We start from the raw sequence: 16,908 nt of genomic DNA on the forward strand, positions 1-16,908 counted from the left end.
CAATGAATAATCAACACATATTTAAGTCAGTGTTTCGGAGATATTAAGTGTATAAACCCCAGTACAGTGCAGCAGTGCCCTAAAGTGGTCTGAGCCAAAAGGTATAACCAAAGTCTGTGGTGTTTCCTTTGCTAAAATTATTTTATTCCAGTCACAGCGTGTATATATATATATATATATATATATATATATATATATTTTATGTCTACAGTATATCCCTTTGCTTTCTATTATATGTGCTTCTTTAAATTATACATGGATGAGCACAATGATACCAGATCTGGTGTCTTTATTTATCAGAACCAAACACACAAAGAAAAAATATCGATGAGTGGCTTATTGCATGTTTAACCACTTCATTTTCTAAATAATCTCTATAACTTTATGACATATAGTTCAACTGTTTTGTCAACCTCCAACGTGTCCAAGAATAAGCCACTTATATGTCAGCCACGCTAGCAGCATGTCTCCATGAATGACTGTCAGTCTGTTGGTCCGCTGGTCGGCCAGACGGTCCACCACTTTGGTCCAGACTGAAATACCTCAACAACTGTACAAGACTTAAAGCATGCATGCTACTCAGTCCATTAATCCTAATTACTTTGGTGATCCCTTAACTTTAAGTCTATCCCAATATGTCCGTTTATGACCGAACACCTGCAAAATAAATGCCATTGCTTCCTCAAGCAGAGATAAGGAGCAAGTGACATCACTTGAGACAGATTTAAGCCACAAAAGGCTTTAACTTAACCAAGAGTGAAGACACATTGCAGCCCTTGATTTGATGTAAAAACATGGACATAAATGTTCTCGACCTAACTGAGTTAATTATGTTTGGGCGTGATGTTATAGATGATCCTGCTGGTATTCTGGGCCCACTTACTCCTACTTCCCGCTCTTGTGTCAAGAACCTCGGAGTAACATTAGATAGCGCTTTTAAATTTGACAAGCAGCGACTCCGAGCCAAGATTAAGGCCTATCTTCCTCCAAAAGACTTAGAAAGAGTGATCCATGCCTTTATTTCTACACGGCTGGATTACTGTAACTCTTTGTATATTGGTAACGACCAGACGTTACTTTGTGGCCTGCAGCTTGTGCAAAATGCAGCAGCTCGTCTCCTGACTGGTAAAAGAAAGCGTGACCACATTACACCAGTTTTGGCATCACTCCACTTTTAAACAGCTTTAAATGGACTGGCATCTCTTTATTTATCTAAACATTTACATTGTCACACTCCAGACAGAGCGCTGAGGTCAGCAAATCAACTGCTGCAAGAAGTCCCCAGGACCAGACTGAAATCCAGAGGGGAACGAGCCTTTGCCCCTGGGCTGGAATAGCTTACCCTCGCATATTAGATCAGCCCAGAGCCTAGAGGTTTTTAAGTCCTTCTTGAAGACCCACCCTTTCTCCATGGCTTTCCATTTAGGCTGAGCTTGACGCCTGTCTACTCTATTTTATGTGTATTTTTCTTATTGTATTGTTTACTGAACTGTACAGCACTTTGGTCCATAATAAATAAATAAATAAAGTTAATGTTGAGTCGAGTGGAGTTAACTTATTTCACATATGGAGTCTCCAACACCCGTAAGCACGGGTAAATCTTGCCTTTCATCAGTTGAAACACAGCTTTTAAATCAGGATTTCAAAGTGATAAAGTATTTGTTTTTTTGGTGAAACTATCGTAAACGGTCTAATGATCACTTAGTTGATTATGGCTCCAGCTTCTCTATTTCAGCTGTTCAGTGGCGGACATAACTATCAGGTAAAGACAGTAATCGGTTTGTCTCCACCAAGTGTGAATGAACGTGAGCCAGGATGTCGTTGGACAAGGGCTTTGGGCTTCTTTCATTTCCCCACTTTTTCTCGTAAGACCCAGCATTCCCATCAGTATCACACACTTGCAGGAACTAGTGAGTGGGATTTTTTTTGTGTGTTTGTGTGTGTGTGTGTGTGTGTGTGCTCTCTGTATGCATGTTTGCACTTGAGCGCGCAGAATCCATGACACATTTAGCTTGTGCAAGAATTTGAATCACCTATACGCCTCTGTTCCCTCAGATTACGCAACACTTGACTCACAGACAGTGAACAGAGCCTCAGGACACGAAAAATACACCTTTCCATACATGACACTGGGACATGCTTTCAAGAAGAATGCATGCATTTATAAAAACCATAAATAAAAGGCCATAATGGATACTTGAGACACATTCCACAGGATCATAAAAATGGACATGTACTATATGTATACAGCACTGAAGTTAGAAAGAGGGAGAGTGAGTGATGATTTAAAAGGAAGGACACGCCTCTCTGCCTCCCTGTCTCTAACCACAGCATGTTGCAGCCTGTGGTGCAGGATGTGTTTCACTTTATTATGGACAGAGCTAACAGAGACCGCCACACAGTGGAAACACGGTCAGACAGAGCGGAGAGCAGCAGTGGACTGATAATTGAATCCGACTTTCATCACAGAGGAACAGCAAGTCCCAGAAAGGTCAGTCACTCTTGAACATTCACTGGAAAACTAGATTTAGGACTTCTTATTCACCCTCAGGCTCTCTCTGTAAGAGTGTGCTAACATCTACCCCTTTCTTTTTTCTTTCTTTTTATATCTTAGAATAATAATTTACTTTTTCTTGAATTGATTCTTTACACGTAGAAGAGTTATTGCAAACCTATGACTCATTATTTTTAAACTTTGCACGAAAACCCATCACTATTTCTTTATTGGCAAAGAGAGTTTTTCTGCAGCGTTTTGGTGATTTTCACATTCTTTCAGAGGTTTCTCGATCTTTGATTTGTCGTTTTAGATCTTGAAATTGCCAGAAATACTATATTGCTGTATTCTACCTTGCATGTATCACTCTATCTATCTTACATGTACTTACAGTTTATTTCTTTGTCATTTAAACATAAATCACATGAGTGTTTCTATCCTTAGTGCAGTGTGTCCATGACAACAGTACATTTATGTCACATATCCATTACAACATTAGGTCATAATTTGTTAGCTTGTTCGCCTGTGGGTTTGAACAGCTTAACGTCACCTATAGTTTAATTAAAAACATTTAACAGTTTTCTGATTTTTGTTATAACTATATAAATAAATTTTTAAAAAGACAGACAGAAAGAAAAAATAGCTTTCTGTTGAATTCTGTCTTTGTTTACTCGTCCGCTCTTGTTTATGGCCTCCAGGGGAAAGTAAATTCAATAGTTTACATAAGTGGGACCAGAGCAAGGAAGTAAGGACTTAATCAGGAAATAAGGGCTTGATGTCTCGTTCTCACTAAGGGAATTGTGGATTTCATTCCTGTCTCTGCATCATGTATAATTTTCTGGTCAACCTTCTGTGACCTCTTCCACATGCATTAGTGTCCACTTGAAAGGACAGTGAGAGAGAAAGAGACAAGACGAGTAAAAAAGATCCAAAGCTGATCAAAGTCTGTGTCGAAATCGAACCACTGCTCTTCTTTGACGCACTACTTAATGTTTGGCATGTTTAAGCATGCTGCCTCTGAGTTTGAGCTCCACTGTTGGCTACAAGGTCTGATGTGAATATTTTAGAGGCTGCGTCTACGTCTTGGAGTGTGATCGGAAACCCAACAGTCAGGCCACCAACATGCCTACGATCAAAATAGTAGAATGTCAAATTCAAACCGAATAAAGAAACACAAACCAAATTACCGGTATAGTATTTACTGATGGTAACTATCACCCTTTTTCCTCCTTTACTACCTCTTTTCATCATTAACAGTTACTATTTCCTTCAAGAGGAAGTTCTCTTTTAGGGCCGGCAATGGCGTGCAACACACTTCAGCTTAGATCTGATCATTGTTATCAGCTGGTCTGCATCCACTACCACAGACAAAAAACATTCTGAATCTTTGTGAGATAAGGTTTGTAAACTGAGGTGATAAACTACCATGTATACCTGAAGAGACCTTTATCTCTGCCCCCATAACATTTAATAATCAGCAGAAATAATCAAATTGTTGACAGAATGAAGTACGCCGTGTGCTCAAGCTGCTCTACAAATGCAAATTATTATTATTATTTATTCAACACTTAAGAAAGTCCACTAATTGCTACCTGTAAAAAAAATCCATGTTTGTAATGCTAAAAATGGACAAAAATTATTATGAATTGGTACATCAGAATTTTAAGATACACTAGTAATAATCCATGATAAAGTTTCTCTGACTCTGGCTGTTAAGGGAAAATGGATCATTAGCTTAGTTTTATTTAGCTGCAGATTTACTTAAACTCTCATACAACTAATGGCTGTTAGCTAACACTAATTAGCACGGGGCAGCACAGTTAAGGCATTTAAACGACTTTTTCAACCACTAACTCTGCTCAAAATAACACTAAATCTCTGCAGTAGCATGATAAGAGTCCTTACACATAAAACGAAGCACCAACAACGTAGTAAATGAACCCAGAGTTTGTTAAAAGAGTGTTTTATAAGTCTTACCAACTCATAGTAAAGTCCATTTAAGTCAATGTGTAAATGCAATCCAAAGGAAGGATCCCCTAAGTGCTTTGGTGAATGTGTAAGGCCTCTTACTCTACTGCAGAGGTTTGGGGTTATTTTGAGCAGTATTAGTGGTTGAAAAAGCCTTTTTAATGCCTTCACCGTGCTGCGCCGTGCTAGTGTAAGCCACGTCCAGCTGTTAGTGGCCCTGCCCAGATTTCTCCGTTAATAGTTTTTCATTCATTCATCTTCAACCGCTTGTCCCTGTCGGGATAGCGGGGGTCTGGAGTCGATCCCAGCTGACAATAATTTTTACATGAAAATTGTCTCGATGGCTTATTTGATGACCTGATTTGTCAATATTCCACCAATCCTGTCACTATCCATCTCCCTTTCACTTTACCTCAGTGCCAGACAGATTTAGGTTCTAACTGTCTCTCGTCCTCAGGATCAGAACCTCTTCTAACATGCCCAACTTCAGTCATTCGCCCTTGACTTCCATTCCCAATGGCACGAACAACCCCGAGGACGACAGCGTTGTGAGCAATGACATCTCCACGACCGTGGGTGCCCTTATCCTCGGCTTGGTCTTCCTCCTGGGCGTCCCTGGCAACCTCTTCATCGTCTGGAGCATCCTGGCGCGCATCCGACAACGCTCGGTCACCACACTCCTAATCCTCAACCTGGCGTGTGCCGACGGCTTCCTCATGGCCCTCACCATCTTCTTCATTATCTACCTGGCTAAGCAGACGTGGGTGTTCGGTGACGCCATGTGTAAAGGCCTGTTCTACCTGTGCAACTCCAACATGTACGCCTCCATCTTTCTGATCACACTGATGAGCGTCCACAGGCTGGTGGCCGTGGTGATGCCGAGGCGATTGTCCTCCCTGGTCAGCAGGAAGATTGTGAGGAGGGTGATCATAGGCACATGGGTGTTGGTGATGTTAATTTCTATTCCCTCACTGGTGTTTCGAGACGTGAGAGAGGACAAAGATGAGAGGAATAGAACCAGACTGGTGTGTGCGCCCAATCACACACTGCCTCGACATGTAAGTATACTACAGCTGTTAGCAACTATTAACAGGTGATTGAAAAGATCGCATTTATTTTCACATACGTATATCTTCTGAAAACAAACATGTAGACAGCATCACACCGTCATGTTGTGAACCTTTGCCTCAACTTCATGAACACGTCCCTAGTTCTCTTGATTGTTCATGATGAAAACTTAAATCTGGTAGACTTACGCGCAATATATCCATTTATGCTTTAGTTGGTGTTAGTTCTGCAAAATTGGTCATTTAAGAGTTTTAACTTTTGTGTAATTTCTCATGTTGCAACGATAGTCACCATCATTTTATCAGTCATCAAATATTGCAAGTGAGGAGAGCGTAGATAATAGCTTAAGTTCAGAAAATTAGCCACTGTATGTGGTTTTTGTATCACAGCTATGAATCAAACAGATTGCTTGATTTGAGCGACCCATTTTATAAGTCCAAGTTTTATTTCCTATTTCTGCCAACATATCCCCCTAAATCCTACAAACTGGTCCTTCAAATTGCTGTTTTACTGACTTATTTCTTCACAAACAAAAGCTAAAATGAAATCATAATCATACTGACTAACTCGTTTAGGGTGTATCTCTGTTTTTATGAATGAACAGCTTCAGATGTAGAGGTGTATGTTTTTTCTTGCTCGGCCTTGTTTTGACAGATCCAGTCATGTCGACAGAGACATATGTACTTCACATTTCACACACACAATTAGAATGAACACATCGGTTTTGTTTCCTCCTGTGTGCAGGTGAGGTTTCAGTACGCCTTTGAGACGGTGGCAGGTTTCATTCTTCCATACACAGTCATCATAATCAGCTACGTTCTCATCCTGAGACGCCTGAGGCAGACTAAGTTCCGCAGAAAGGTCCGCAGCGAGAAACTCATCCTGGCTATCGTGGTGATGTTTGGCCTTTTCTGGCTGCCGTACCATGTGATCAACATGATGCAGGTGTGTTGAGGGCGTGTTCCAGGTAACATCACATGAATCGCACTATGGATTTTGAATCGCTGATCTGATCTTTTGAATGTTTTGATCTGTCCAAGGTGGCTGCTCAGTGGTACCCAGAGGATTCACCCACAAGAAATAAGTGAGTAACAAAAGATTTTCACCTTTTTTCCTCAACTACAGAAGTATAACAAGAGGTGACTGAGAAAATCTGATTTATTTTCTCATGTATCTTCTGAAAACAAATGTGTAGGCTATGTTTTATTACTTCTTGTCAGCAAAATGCAGTTTTTAAAGCTCTAATCCATCATGTTAATGCTGATTTAACTGTTGTTTTAAATGCAAAAAGGTTGCAAGAGGTCACAAAAAAGCCAGTTCCACATTCAGACAAGAATAAGACAAAGTCACATTGGACTGATGTAACTTTATTCTGTTTCAAAGCTGACATTGATAGTCTGTCTGGTCATGTAGAATCTATTTGTAGTAGTTTGTGACTATTTGTAGTAATTCTGTGTCGCTCTGCAGTCGTGTGGTGGCTTTGTGCCTTTTTAATAAACACATCAAGCCCCCAGGGGGCCTCCTGACGCCTTGGACCCCCGAGCTTCTGCCCAGTAGTTCAGTTTATATACTTATAATATTTCATATCAGTTAGTTAGAGAACAAAGTAGCTCTCAAGGACGCTCCCACACTAGTTGTAGTCTAAAATGTTGTGTTTATCTGCAGGTTGGACCGCATCACTCAGTCCAGTCGTGCAGTGACTTCGGCGTTAGCCTTCATCAGCAGCTGTGCTAATCCCGTCCTCTACACCTTCGCTGGGAAGTCCTACATCAGACAGAACGGCTTGGCCTTCATGGCTCGGCTCTTCGAGGGCACATCATTGGACCATTCAGGAACCAAAAAGATTAAAGACACTGTGGGGCTCAGTAATGTGGACTCCTCAAACGACACAGGAACTCCTACTTTACAAAATGGGAGATGAGTGTGGGAGGAACAGAAGTGAGAGCGCTGAAAAAGTGAACCCTTGAAACGTTTTTTTAAAGTATTGTGTTTTGTAGATAATGTTGAAAGAAACAAATGGATTGCAAGTCAGTGGTGCAGGGACAATGAATGACACTTGTACGCCTGTATATCAGAATTGTAAATATTTTTTTAAACCTTTTTTACTTTATTACATTGTGGCAATTAGAGATTTCAATAAGGAAAACAATTATATTGAGTTTGGCATCATTTTAATTTGAATTTGTAAGAGGTAACACTTTTCTGCAGGTTACCCCATCTAGTATTTGTAATAAATCTACATTTAAAATGCTTTATAACACTAAATGTAGTTTAATATAGGCTACAGTATTTGTCAGCAGTAGCTTGGACACTTCAGATAACGGTTTTGTTATTCAGTACCTTTATAGATCAGCCCACACTTGAGTTGAAGGCCGGAGTACAAAGCACCACACCAAAATGTTGTAAACTGACTGTATAAAAAAGGTTGTAGAGCTTTGCCTCAACTTTATGAGAACATACCTTGTTCATAATAAAAAACCTAATTCTGGTAGATGTTTCCCCATATATATATACATATACACACACTTTACGGTTTGTCCTAGTCCCACAGATCTTGTAATGTAAGCTTTCATGTGTTCTCTTGTTGTAGAGATAGTTTGTTAAATCTTTTGCGATCTCAGCCCATTTGAGTTATACACAGATGCCTTTGAAGCACTTTAATGTTAATTAACCGCATCACAATTTAAGATGTATTTTTATTATTCAATTAAGTTTGGTGGTACAAGATTTACATCTCCATCCTCATTCAAAACCACTGACATTTAAAGAGCATATTGAAACCTTGCTACCCACTTTAAGATTTTTCAACAGTAATCACTAAAACTCAGGCAGCCATTTTAACCTCACTTTGAATAAGGTCTCACTGGGCTACACAGTGCTGTAGTGATTAGCACTGTCGCCTCACAAGGTTCCAGGTTCACATCCCGGCCCTTTCTGTGGAGTTTGCATGTTCTCCCTGTGTCTGCGTGGGTTTTCTCCGGTTTCCTCCCACAATCCAAAGAAATGCACGCATTAGGTTAATTGATGACTCTAAAAATTGCCTGTAGTTGTATGTCTCTGTCCGGCTCTATGTGCCCTGTGATAGACTGGCGTCCTGTCCAGGGTGTACCCCGCCTCACGCCCTATGTCAGCTGGGGTCGGCTCCAGCCCGCCGCGACAAGCGGTTGAAGATGAATGCTTTTGAGAGGACTAGTATCCAAAAGACGGGTGTACAACCCTGCTCCTGGAGGGCTACTGCCCTGCATGTTTTACGGTTCTCCCTGCGCCAACACACCTGTTTCTAATGATCTGCTCGTTATCAAGCAGCTGAAGCTTTTCACATATTTGATCATTGTTAGAGCACGATTGGACACCCCTGATCCAATTATAGTGATGAACATGTGCATATTCTGGTCTAATGATTGAGAAATTCAGTCCATTCAACACATTTAACTTTATTCAGTGGATTTCCGTTTGTACATACAGAGTCAAGATTTTTATTATAAGGGAATTGATGTTACACATGTGCACAGACTTTGATTATTAAGACACTATTTTTTCAGGCAGCAAATCATACTAATGGGTTTCAAATTGTTCTTCAACCTAACACAGAAAACATCCAACGTAGTCCTACATTCAAAATACTGAAGTGAGGTGATCCAACAGTGTACTCTGTTCATGCAGTGATCCATTACCTGTAAAACAAAGAAAATAGGAGACTTAATATCAAACTGTTTAAATGATTTTAACTTCATGGTCACTTTAGAGGCAGCAGTCAATTGAGTTGCATCTACCCCAGTTATACAAAGCCATTATAATCTAGCCCGCACAAATGTTTTAACAACTGGAGGGTAAGTTTTAATACAGCGCTAAATTAATATTACCTACATGGACCTAATAAACTGACAGCAAAGCATCCACTTGTGTAGTCAAGTGCACTTTCTTGCAAATAAAGAGACCAATACTGACCTTATCAAGATGTCTCCAGTCCAGTCCTCTTAAATCCTTAAAACAAAAAACACAAAACATGTTAGTATAAACTCTCAACAACAAACATCTTCACCAGTATCTGACTCGTCAAACCCATCAGTGCAGTGAAAGAATAATCATGAGGTTCAGGTGAAACACGGACTCACATGCAACTCATCATTAAGGTTTGACTGTAATGCAGAACTGAAGTTTTACGTGGGATTAGAAACAGAAATGAGGCTTATTTCAATTCATCTACAGCCGCTCAGAGGAAAGATGGCACAGTACTACGCCTGCAGCAGGTGGTCATTGTGCTTCACGATATTAAAAATACACTCAGTTGCCAGGTTATTAGACCCAGTTAAAGCGAATGCAATTCATTGTGTTTGAACTAGGATTGAGTTTGTGGCGTTGTATTGCATTAGACAGACACAGGTCCGTTATTTGCCTGCCGTTGATACTAAAGGGAGTGGGACAAAACGTAAAAACCTGCTATTATGGGGGGGCAGTAACTCAGTCCATAGGTGACTTGGCTGGGAACCAGAGGGTCGCTGGTTCGAGGCCCTGTGTGCACTGAACCCCCAACTGCTCAGGGCACCAGTCACTGGCTTCCCCTCACTCTAACATCTCTCCATTAGTTGAATGTATATATTGAATTGTATTGAATTGCTTTGTATATAAATTGAATTTCCCCATTGCGGGACGAATAAAGCAATTCTTATAACAACTCCACATTATATATAAAACTTTTCTGAAAGTTTAAAAAATATATAATCTTCATATAAACATGATTTATTGCAGGACTGAGGCCTTACTTGGCTATTAGAGAGCATGATTATAAAAGTGAACCAATTCATAATAAACTTTATTTATACTGCGCACTTGATGCACATGAGCAACACCGCGTGCTCCAAGTAACGGGAATGCAAGACCGTTATATTTATATTTTTAAAAAAACAGAAAGAGCAAGAGGGAGTTTGTTATGTCTCTAATTAGAGTAGTTTTAACTCACAGACAGCACATATCTGAGCTGGAGTCTGTGCATTAACGCTTCAGGCCGGACCATTGGCACGGACCATGCGGTCGGTTAGGCGCTACTGAAGCCACCGTGCTAACAATGACCATCCGTGCGGCAACAACCGCAACAAACTGCCGCCAGCAGATACATGAACACATTAACTGCGGCACACATGAACCAATCTGACAAAAACAACATGTACCGTAAATGAAGCATCACGCAGGCTGTCCCTCCGTCTCTCGGTCCCTCCGCCCCAGGACCCAGGACCTCGATCACCGCGACCAGGAAGAAGAGAGGGCGTTAATGAAGCTGCGGCTCAATTTATGTCCTTATCAAAACCACGTGTTTGCTGTCGACAACAGGAAGCTTCCGGCTCTGGCGCAGTAAAAGAGACACCAACACAAAAAACACATGTCCGTGAATGGGGCACATTATGACAGGGAAGTCTTTTTGTGACTGAACACACATACATACATACTTATTATGTTATTATTTATTATAATATATTAATTACTCAGTGATTAAATAACTCATATCATCAACGGTAAAAATAATGTTATGTAGCCTGTATATAACTACTGTTTTTAGACCCCGGTTCATAGTGTTGAAATACCCTATATTACTCAATTTGTCAAGAGCACTTCATATTTATTGTTTGTGTTTGTGTTTTTTTTTCTTTGATTAATTTGCAGTTGTATTGTTATGTTGTTTTGTATATTAAACACAATTAATGCATTATATATTTAATACCTATAAATGTGTGTGTGTGAAAGTACCCACTGAAATGCTTATATTTACACTAAAATACACTCAAATTTTAGCCACAACGTCCCATAATTAAAACACAAAAAAACAGTACTCCTGGAGCAAATTAGAAATGTAAATCATCTCACAATTTTTGCACTTACCATATGGTTTATTATCTGTCTATTGTCTTATAGGTATAGACTGTGTAATTAGACTAATTCAAGTTAATGCATCGATTACAATTATTAATCTTTCATCTCATTAAAAACGAAACCAGGACTCACTACATGCACACATTTTGTTTAAATATAATTATGTTAATAGAGAAATGTACAAATATGCCACCTGATCTTTTTATTCCAGTGCTCTTAAACTACAAAATGACGTATCTGCCTGTCTACGGAACGCCTGTTGGTCCAAAAAAGGCGAAAACAAACTTGACACAGACGCCACTCAGTCAGTGTTACAGTCAAAAGGAGACGGCGAAACCTGCAGCAACCTGCGTTTATTTAAGTCAGCATTGGACGGCAATTCATCGATCATGCGAGTTTTAATAGGTACGTACGTTATTTAATAATTTTATATGTTTTAAAGTCGCCTCGGAAAGGTCAATGTGACATAACGCTACGAGCTAGCTTTAGCCTATGTTACCTTCAAGGCATAACTTGAGTTAGTTACGTGTGCAATATGTACGTACAAGCAATGTCAGTTACAAAAATGGCGCCACCAATGTGATTAAACCCTAAAAGTGGTCTCTTTGTTTTTTAATTGTTATCTAAAGCTTAGTTTGTGATGTCCAGTTTTCTGTTTTGTAAGCATGTACATTACGCATGCGCAGTGCCCACCCTTGGGACTGTCGGGCTTTTAGTGACAACCTTCCAGTCCATTGTGTGTGTGAATTCACCACAATGCAGCATAATCATTGTTGTGTATCAGTAACATCAGTGCAGATATACCCTACACTGTCTTTTCCCTCCTCTGCCACATACACGTTCATCCACACTTATTAAAACTGCTAACTAATGGACTCTGATAATGCCACATACACGTTCATCCACACTTATTAAAACTGCTAACTAATGGACTCTGATAATGCCACATACCAGTTCATCTACACTTATTAAAACTGCTAACTAATGGACTCTAATAATGCCACATACACGTTCATCCACACTTATTAAAACTGCTAACTAATGGACTCTGATAAAGCCACATACACGTTCATCTACACTTATTAAAACTGCTAACTAATGGACTCTAATAATGCCACATACACGTTCATCCACACTTATTAAAACTGCTAACTAATGGACTCTGATAATGCCACATACACATTCATCTACACTTATTAAAACTGCTAACTAATGGACTCTAATAATGCCACATACACTTTCATCCACACTTATTAAAACTGCTAACTAATGGACTCTGATAATGCCACATACACGTTCACCCACACTTATTAAAACTGCTAACTAATGGACTCTGATAATGCCACATACATGTTCATCCACACTTATTAAAACTGCTAACTAATGGACTCTGATAATGCCACATACACATTCATCTACACTTATTAAAACTGCTAACTAATGGACTGTGTGCATCATCTGTCTGGGCATTTCTCTGTATTGTCTGCCTTGTAGGAGGGGGATCTGGCTTTGTGGGCCGCGAGCTGACTCGCCTTCTCAGAGACAAAGGTCATGAGGTCACAGTGATATCTCGCCAGCCTGGTCCAGGGAAGATAACATGGGTATGATCTCAGGTTAATGAAGAGTTTTAATCAAACAGTGGGGACCAAGGTCATTTCTCATCAAGGGGGAAATCTTTTGAATTTCCTCTTTATGCTGTGTCTCAGATCTCTGCATTTGTCTCTAAATCCAGAGCCATTCATGAACTTGTTTTCCTCTCTGCTTCTTCAGGGTGAGTTGGAGTCTCACGGCCTCCCGCCATGTGAGGGCGCTGTCAACTTGGCTGGAGAGAATCTAATGAACCCGTTAAGATGGTGAGAAATGAATACAGAGCCTGCAACTACACACTACATACAGCCACACTCTCTCATCCACTGGCTACTACACCAAACAGTCAAAAGTTTGTAGACACCACGGTTCAAAACTGGTCTGGAGCTGAGGGGCGCAGTTTGGGGCAAGGTCGTTTCCTGTTTCTACATAACAATGCCCCCATGCTCAAAGTCAGGGCGCACTCACACTGTCCTTCCGCACCGGGCCAAAACCGTTTTTTCAGCTAAAGCCTAGTGCGTTTGACGAGTGCGAGTGCAACCGCTCCGCGCATAGCTGCGGCCAGCTGGCCGTCCACGGCCCGTCTGAGAGAGGTGGGCTTTTGTAGAGCGCGTTTGCACACGTACGAGCATGCGTAGATGTACGAGCACGAGCGCGATGCCTACGGCGGTTCTGACATCATTTATGTGCGCCTGTTCGGACATAGTAAATAGAAGGACGGACCATGCGCGGACATTTAACAACAACAACAATGGCGGCGAAAGGTTCACGTTGGTGTGATGGGGAGGTGGAGTGTTTACTGCAGATTTGGTCGATGAAAAGATTCAAAAACAGTCGACAAGACGCACAAAAACTCAGAGGTCTGTGGAAAGATTTGTAAACAAAGCCACGCATCGTGATGACGTCAATCAATGCGTGTGATGTGTTACAGCGTGATGACGTATGGACAGCAAGAAGCATTTGCGCGAGGCCCAGGCAGTGTGAGTACAAACGGGCCTGGGGCGCGGGGGGAGAGGGAGGGGGGACAAGTACCCTAAAGCCTGGGGCGCGGTGCGGAAGGACAGTGTGAGTGCGCCGTCAGTTACACAAGAAAAGGACAAAGTTTCCCATGTTGGTGTGCAAAGGTTTTCCAGAAGAGTGGAGGCTATTATAGAACCAGATTAAAGTCTATAGCTTTGAATTGAGATGTTCGGAAATCACATGACTTTCATCTCCACATACTTATTGCCATGAAGTGCATTTGTCCTGCTCAGATGTAGATTTTAATTTCTTAAGTATGTTGCTTTTGACCTCTTATCTAGATCCACCAAAAATGTATATAATGGACACCTAATTCTGCGATGTCTGTACAGAATGAGTTACTGGCTCTCTACCTGATCTGTTTTTCATGGTCTCAGGTGGAACGAAAGCTTTAAAAAGGATTTGTTCTCCAGTCGCATCGACACTACCAAAGCTTTGGCTCAAGCCATTGCTGCTTCCCCCAGTCCTCCTCACTCCTGGGTCCTGGTATCAGGTGTAGGTAAGTCTCTCGCTTTGGATTAGGAAAAACTCAAAGTTCCCCAAAGAAACCCTTTAATATAGAAAAAGATATCAAATCTAAACATATATGACAGAAAGGGATAAAGACAGTAACATCCGGTGTTGTGTGTGTATATATCTCCCCTTTGCTTTTTGACCCACAGGTTGCTATAAGCCCAGTCTGACAGCTGAGTATACAGAAGACAGTGAATGGACACCGTTTGACATCCTCTCCAAACTTGTAAAAGAGTGGGAGGCCTCTGCACTTCTTCCTGAGAACGTGTCACAAACCACCAAACAAGTCGTCATCAGATCTGGTACGCGAAAAACAACAACGCATACAACACTTTAAGTTACTGTAGAAAATCCTGGTAGTTTAGTTCTTAGTAACCATATATTTCCGTATCAAGATTCCTGATTCAGGGAGTTGCATATTTTAGTCAGATTTTAATGTTTTGCATAAAAGAAATATAGAATAATAGTACGTTTATATTTCTTATTTATTTGTAAAACAAACATATTATGCTCATTTTCAGGTTCATGCTTGTATTTTGGGTTTCTACTGGAACATGTTCACATGCATTAATGTTCATTGAACACATTATTTTGCTCAGACCGTCTGTCTGAATATAACTGTATTCACCTTCTGTCTGAAATGCTCCGTTTTAGCGCCTGTCTCTTTAAGACCCCCTCCTGGAAGAGCCCGGTGTGCTCTGATGAGAAAACTGTGGTGCACCTTTGGTAGCGCTCAAACCATGGGGGGAGATTCTCAGATTTGAGGGGGGGTGGTATATTCTAATGAGCCTTGGTATATTCTCGCATTGCCACACCTTTTTCCTCTACTGCTACTGCGTCAGTGCTGGATTATGGTCTGGCAGGACAGGCTTATCATTCTGGGATAGAAGAGAAAAAGTGCTCTGGCTTGTTTGTATTTGTCTAAAACAATCCCAGTCTCCCTCTTTGGGGGAACTTGGCAGGCAGTGCCCTTAAAAACAGAGAGTGGAAGTAGGCTTTATCCTTTTTGAGTCAGACTAGGCTGCTCGTGACATAAGAAGGGGAGACAAATCTGAACGGCTTGTTGAGTTTCATGGTTTCTGATCTAGGAAGCTCAAAAAAAGCTGACTGGGTTTTCTTATTTCAGTTTGTTGGTTGGCAGGCACCCCAAATACCCACATGTAAGTGCACAAGCACTGAAAAAGTGAGTTTTACATGATAGGTCTCTTTTTAGGGCTTATTTCTAAACGTTCTTCAGAATCTTGGTAGTCTGTGTGCATGTACCTGCAGGGTTTTAGGTGGTTAATGAGGGTATATCTTTACTGGTTTTCTTTCTTCTTTCAGATTTAGGCTGTTTAAAAAGAGTTTAAAGAAAACTTTACATATGTTTGCCATATTGTCATCCAGGGGTGGTATTGGGCCGCGATGGTGGTGCCATCAAACAAATGATGCTCCCCTTCTGGCTCGGCCTTGGGGGCACTCTGGGGTCAGGAAGACAGCCGTTTCCATGGATCCACGTCTCAGACATGGCAGGACTCATCGCCCACGCCCTGGAGCCCCCTGCTGACACCCCCTCGCCTTCACCACAAGTGCTCAACGGGGTCGCACCTGCAATGAACACCAACTATGAGTTCACTAAAGAACTAGGCCGGGCCCTGAGGAGGCCCACCATTTTTCCTGTGCCCGGCTTCGTCATGAACACTTTAATGGGCTCTGAGAGGGCCATGGTCCTCATGGAGGGCCAGAAAGTCATACCAAAGAGGACTCTAGAGACCGGATATGATTACAAGTACCCAGACTTGACCTCAGCCCTGAAACAGATCACTGGGAGTTAACAGATGTTTAAAGACTATGAGCTTACTTAACATTTTCTGTCATTTGTTCATATTTACTGGATTTTAAACAAATATGACCGTTGAAATCAATCGTTGATCAAAAACTCTGGATCCCAAATGGGTCTGAGGGCTGTTTGGATGTTCCATATCACATAGGACCACTTCATTAAAAAGGTTTTCTGAGAGTTGGTTCACACTCAGCATAAATCAGAGAGGCCGAGACTGAATAGACATGAATACATGTGTGATAGCATCCCTTTGAACGTTAAGGGAGCACTGGGATCTGTTCAGGCTTTGAAGGACTACATATGATGCTAAAAATGAAATTAACTCTTTTGGTGCTTCTGGACTTTTGGTAAAGGGATGATATTTCTCCAGATTGTCTGTGAACCTGAAGTACTGAAACATGCAGGAGAAAGTCCTATTCTCCATTGAGACTTTTTAAATATCACATTACTGTCCAAATTGCTGCATGTGTTTTATGGACTATGATTTGTTGAAGGTGGGTGACAATAAAGCTGGGTAAAGTGCTTATGTTGTGACTTTTTATTGAAGTAATCTGTATTATCAAATGAGCCA

At 41.0% G+C, this 16,908-nt stretch overlaps 2 protein-coding genes and 1 long non-coding RNA gene across 3 annotated transcripts; 2 read left to right on the forward strand and 1 right to left on the reverse strand.

Annotated features, from left to right (window-relative positions):
* The first annotated feature begins 2,379 nt into the window (after positions 1–2,379).
* ltb4r2b (leukotriene B4 receptor 2b) lies at positions 2,380–7,986 on the forward strand. Its single transcript, XM_083928255.1, has 5 exons — positions 2,380–2,491; positions 4,920–5,520; positions 6,275–6,475; positions 6,571–6,614; positions 7,196–7,986. The coding sequence occupies exons 2-5, from the start codon at positions 4,939–4,941 to the stop codon at positions 7,449–7,451; spliced, it is 1,083 nt and encodes a 360-aa protein (XP_083784381.1). The 5' UTR covers positions 2,380–2,491; positions 4,920–4,938; the 3' UTR covers positions 7,452–7,986.
* Positions 7,987–8,991: 1,005 nt separating this feature from the next.
* On the reverse strand, positions 8,992–10,775 carry LOC310958069. Its single transcript, XR_014593524.1, has 3 exons — positions 10,690–10,775; positions 9,479–9,504; positions 8,992–9,204 (listed from the first exon to the last, which is right to left on the reverse strand). It is a non-coding gene; the product is annotated as an uncharacterized lncRNA (long non-coding RNA).
* A 924-nt stretch (positions 10,776–11,699) lies between these two features.
* On the forward strand, positions 11,700–16,760 carry sdr39u1 (short chain dehydrogenase/reductase family 39U, member 1). Its single transcript, XM_083927983.1, has 6 exons — positions 11,700–11,800; positions 12,890–12,996; positions 13,166–13,248; positions 14,380–14,501; positions 14,665–14,817; positions 15,902–16,760. Exons 1-6 carry the CDS (start codon positions 11,785–11,787, stop codon positions 16,327–16,329), a joined length of 909 nt encoding a protein of 302 aa, XP_083784109.1. The 5' UTR covers positions 11,700–11,784; the 3' UTR covers positions 16,330–16,760.
* The last annotated feature ends 148 nt before the right edge of the window (positions 16,761–16,908 follow it).

This window comes from Echiichthys vipera, assembly GCF_963691815.1.
Source record: "Echiichthys vipera genome assembly, chromosome: 15".
NCBI lineage: Eukaryota > Metazoa > Chordata > Actinopteri > Perciformes > Trachinidae > Echiichthys > Echiichthys vipera.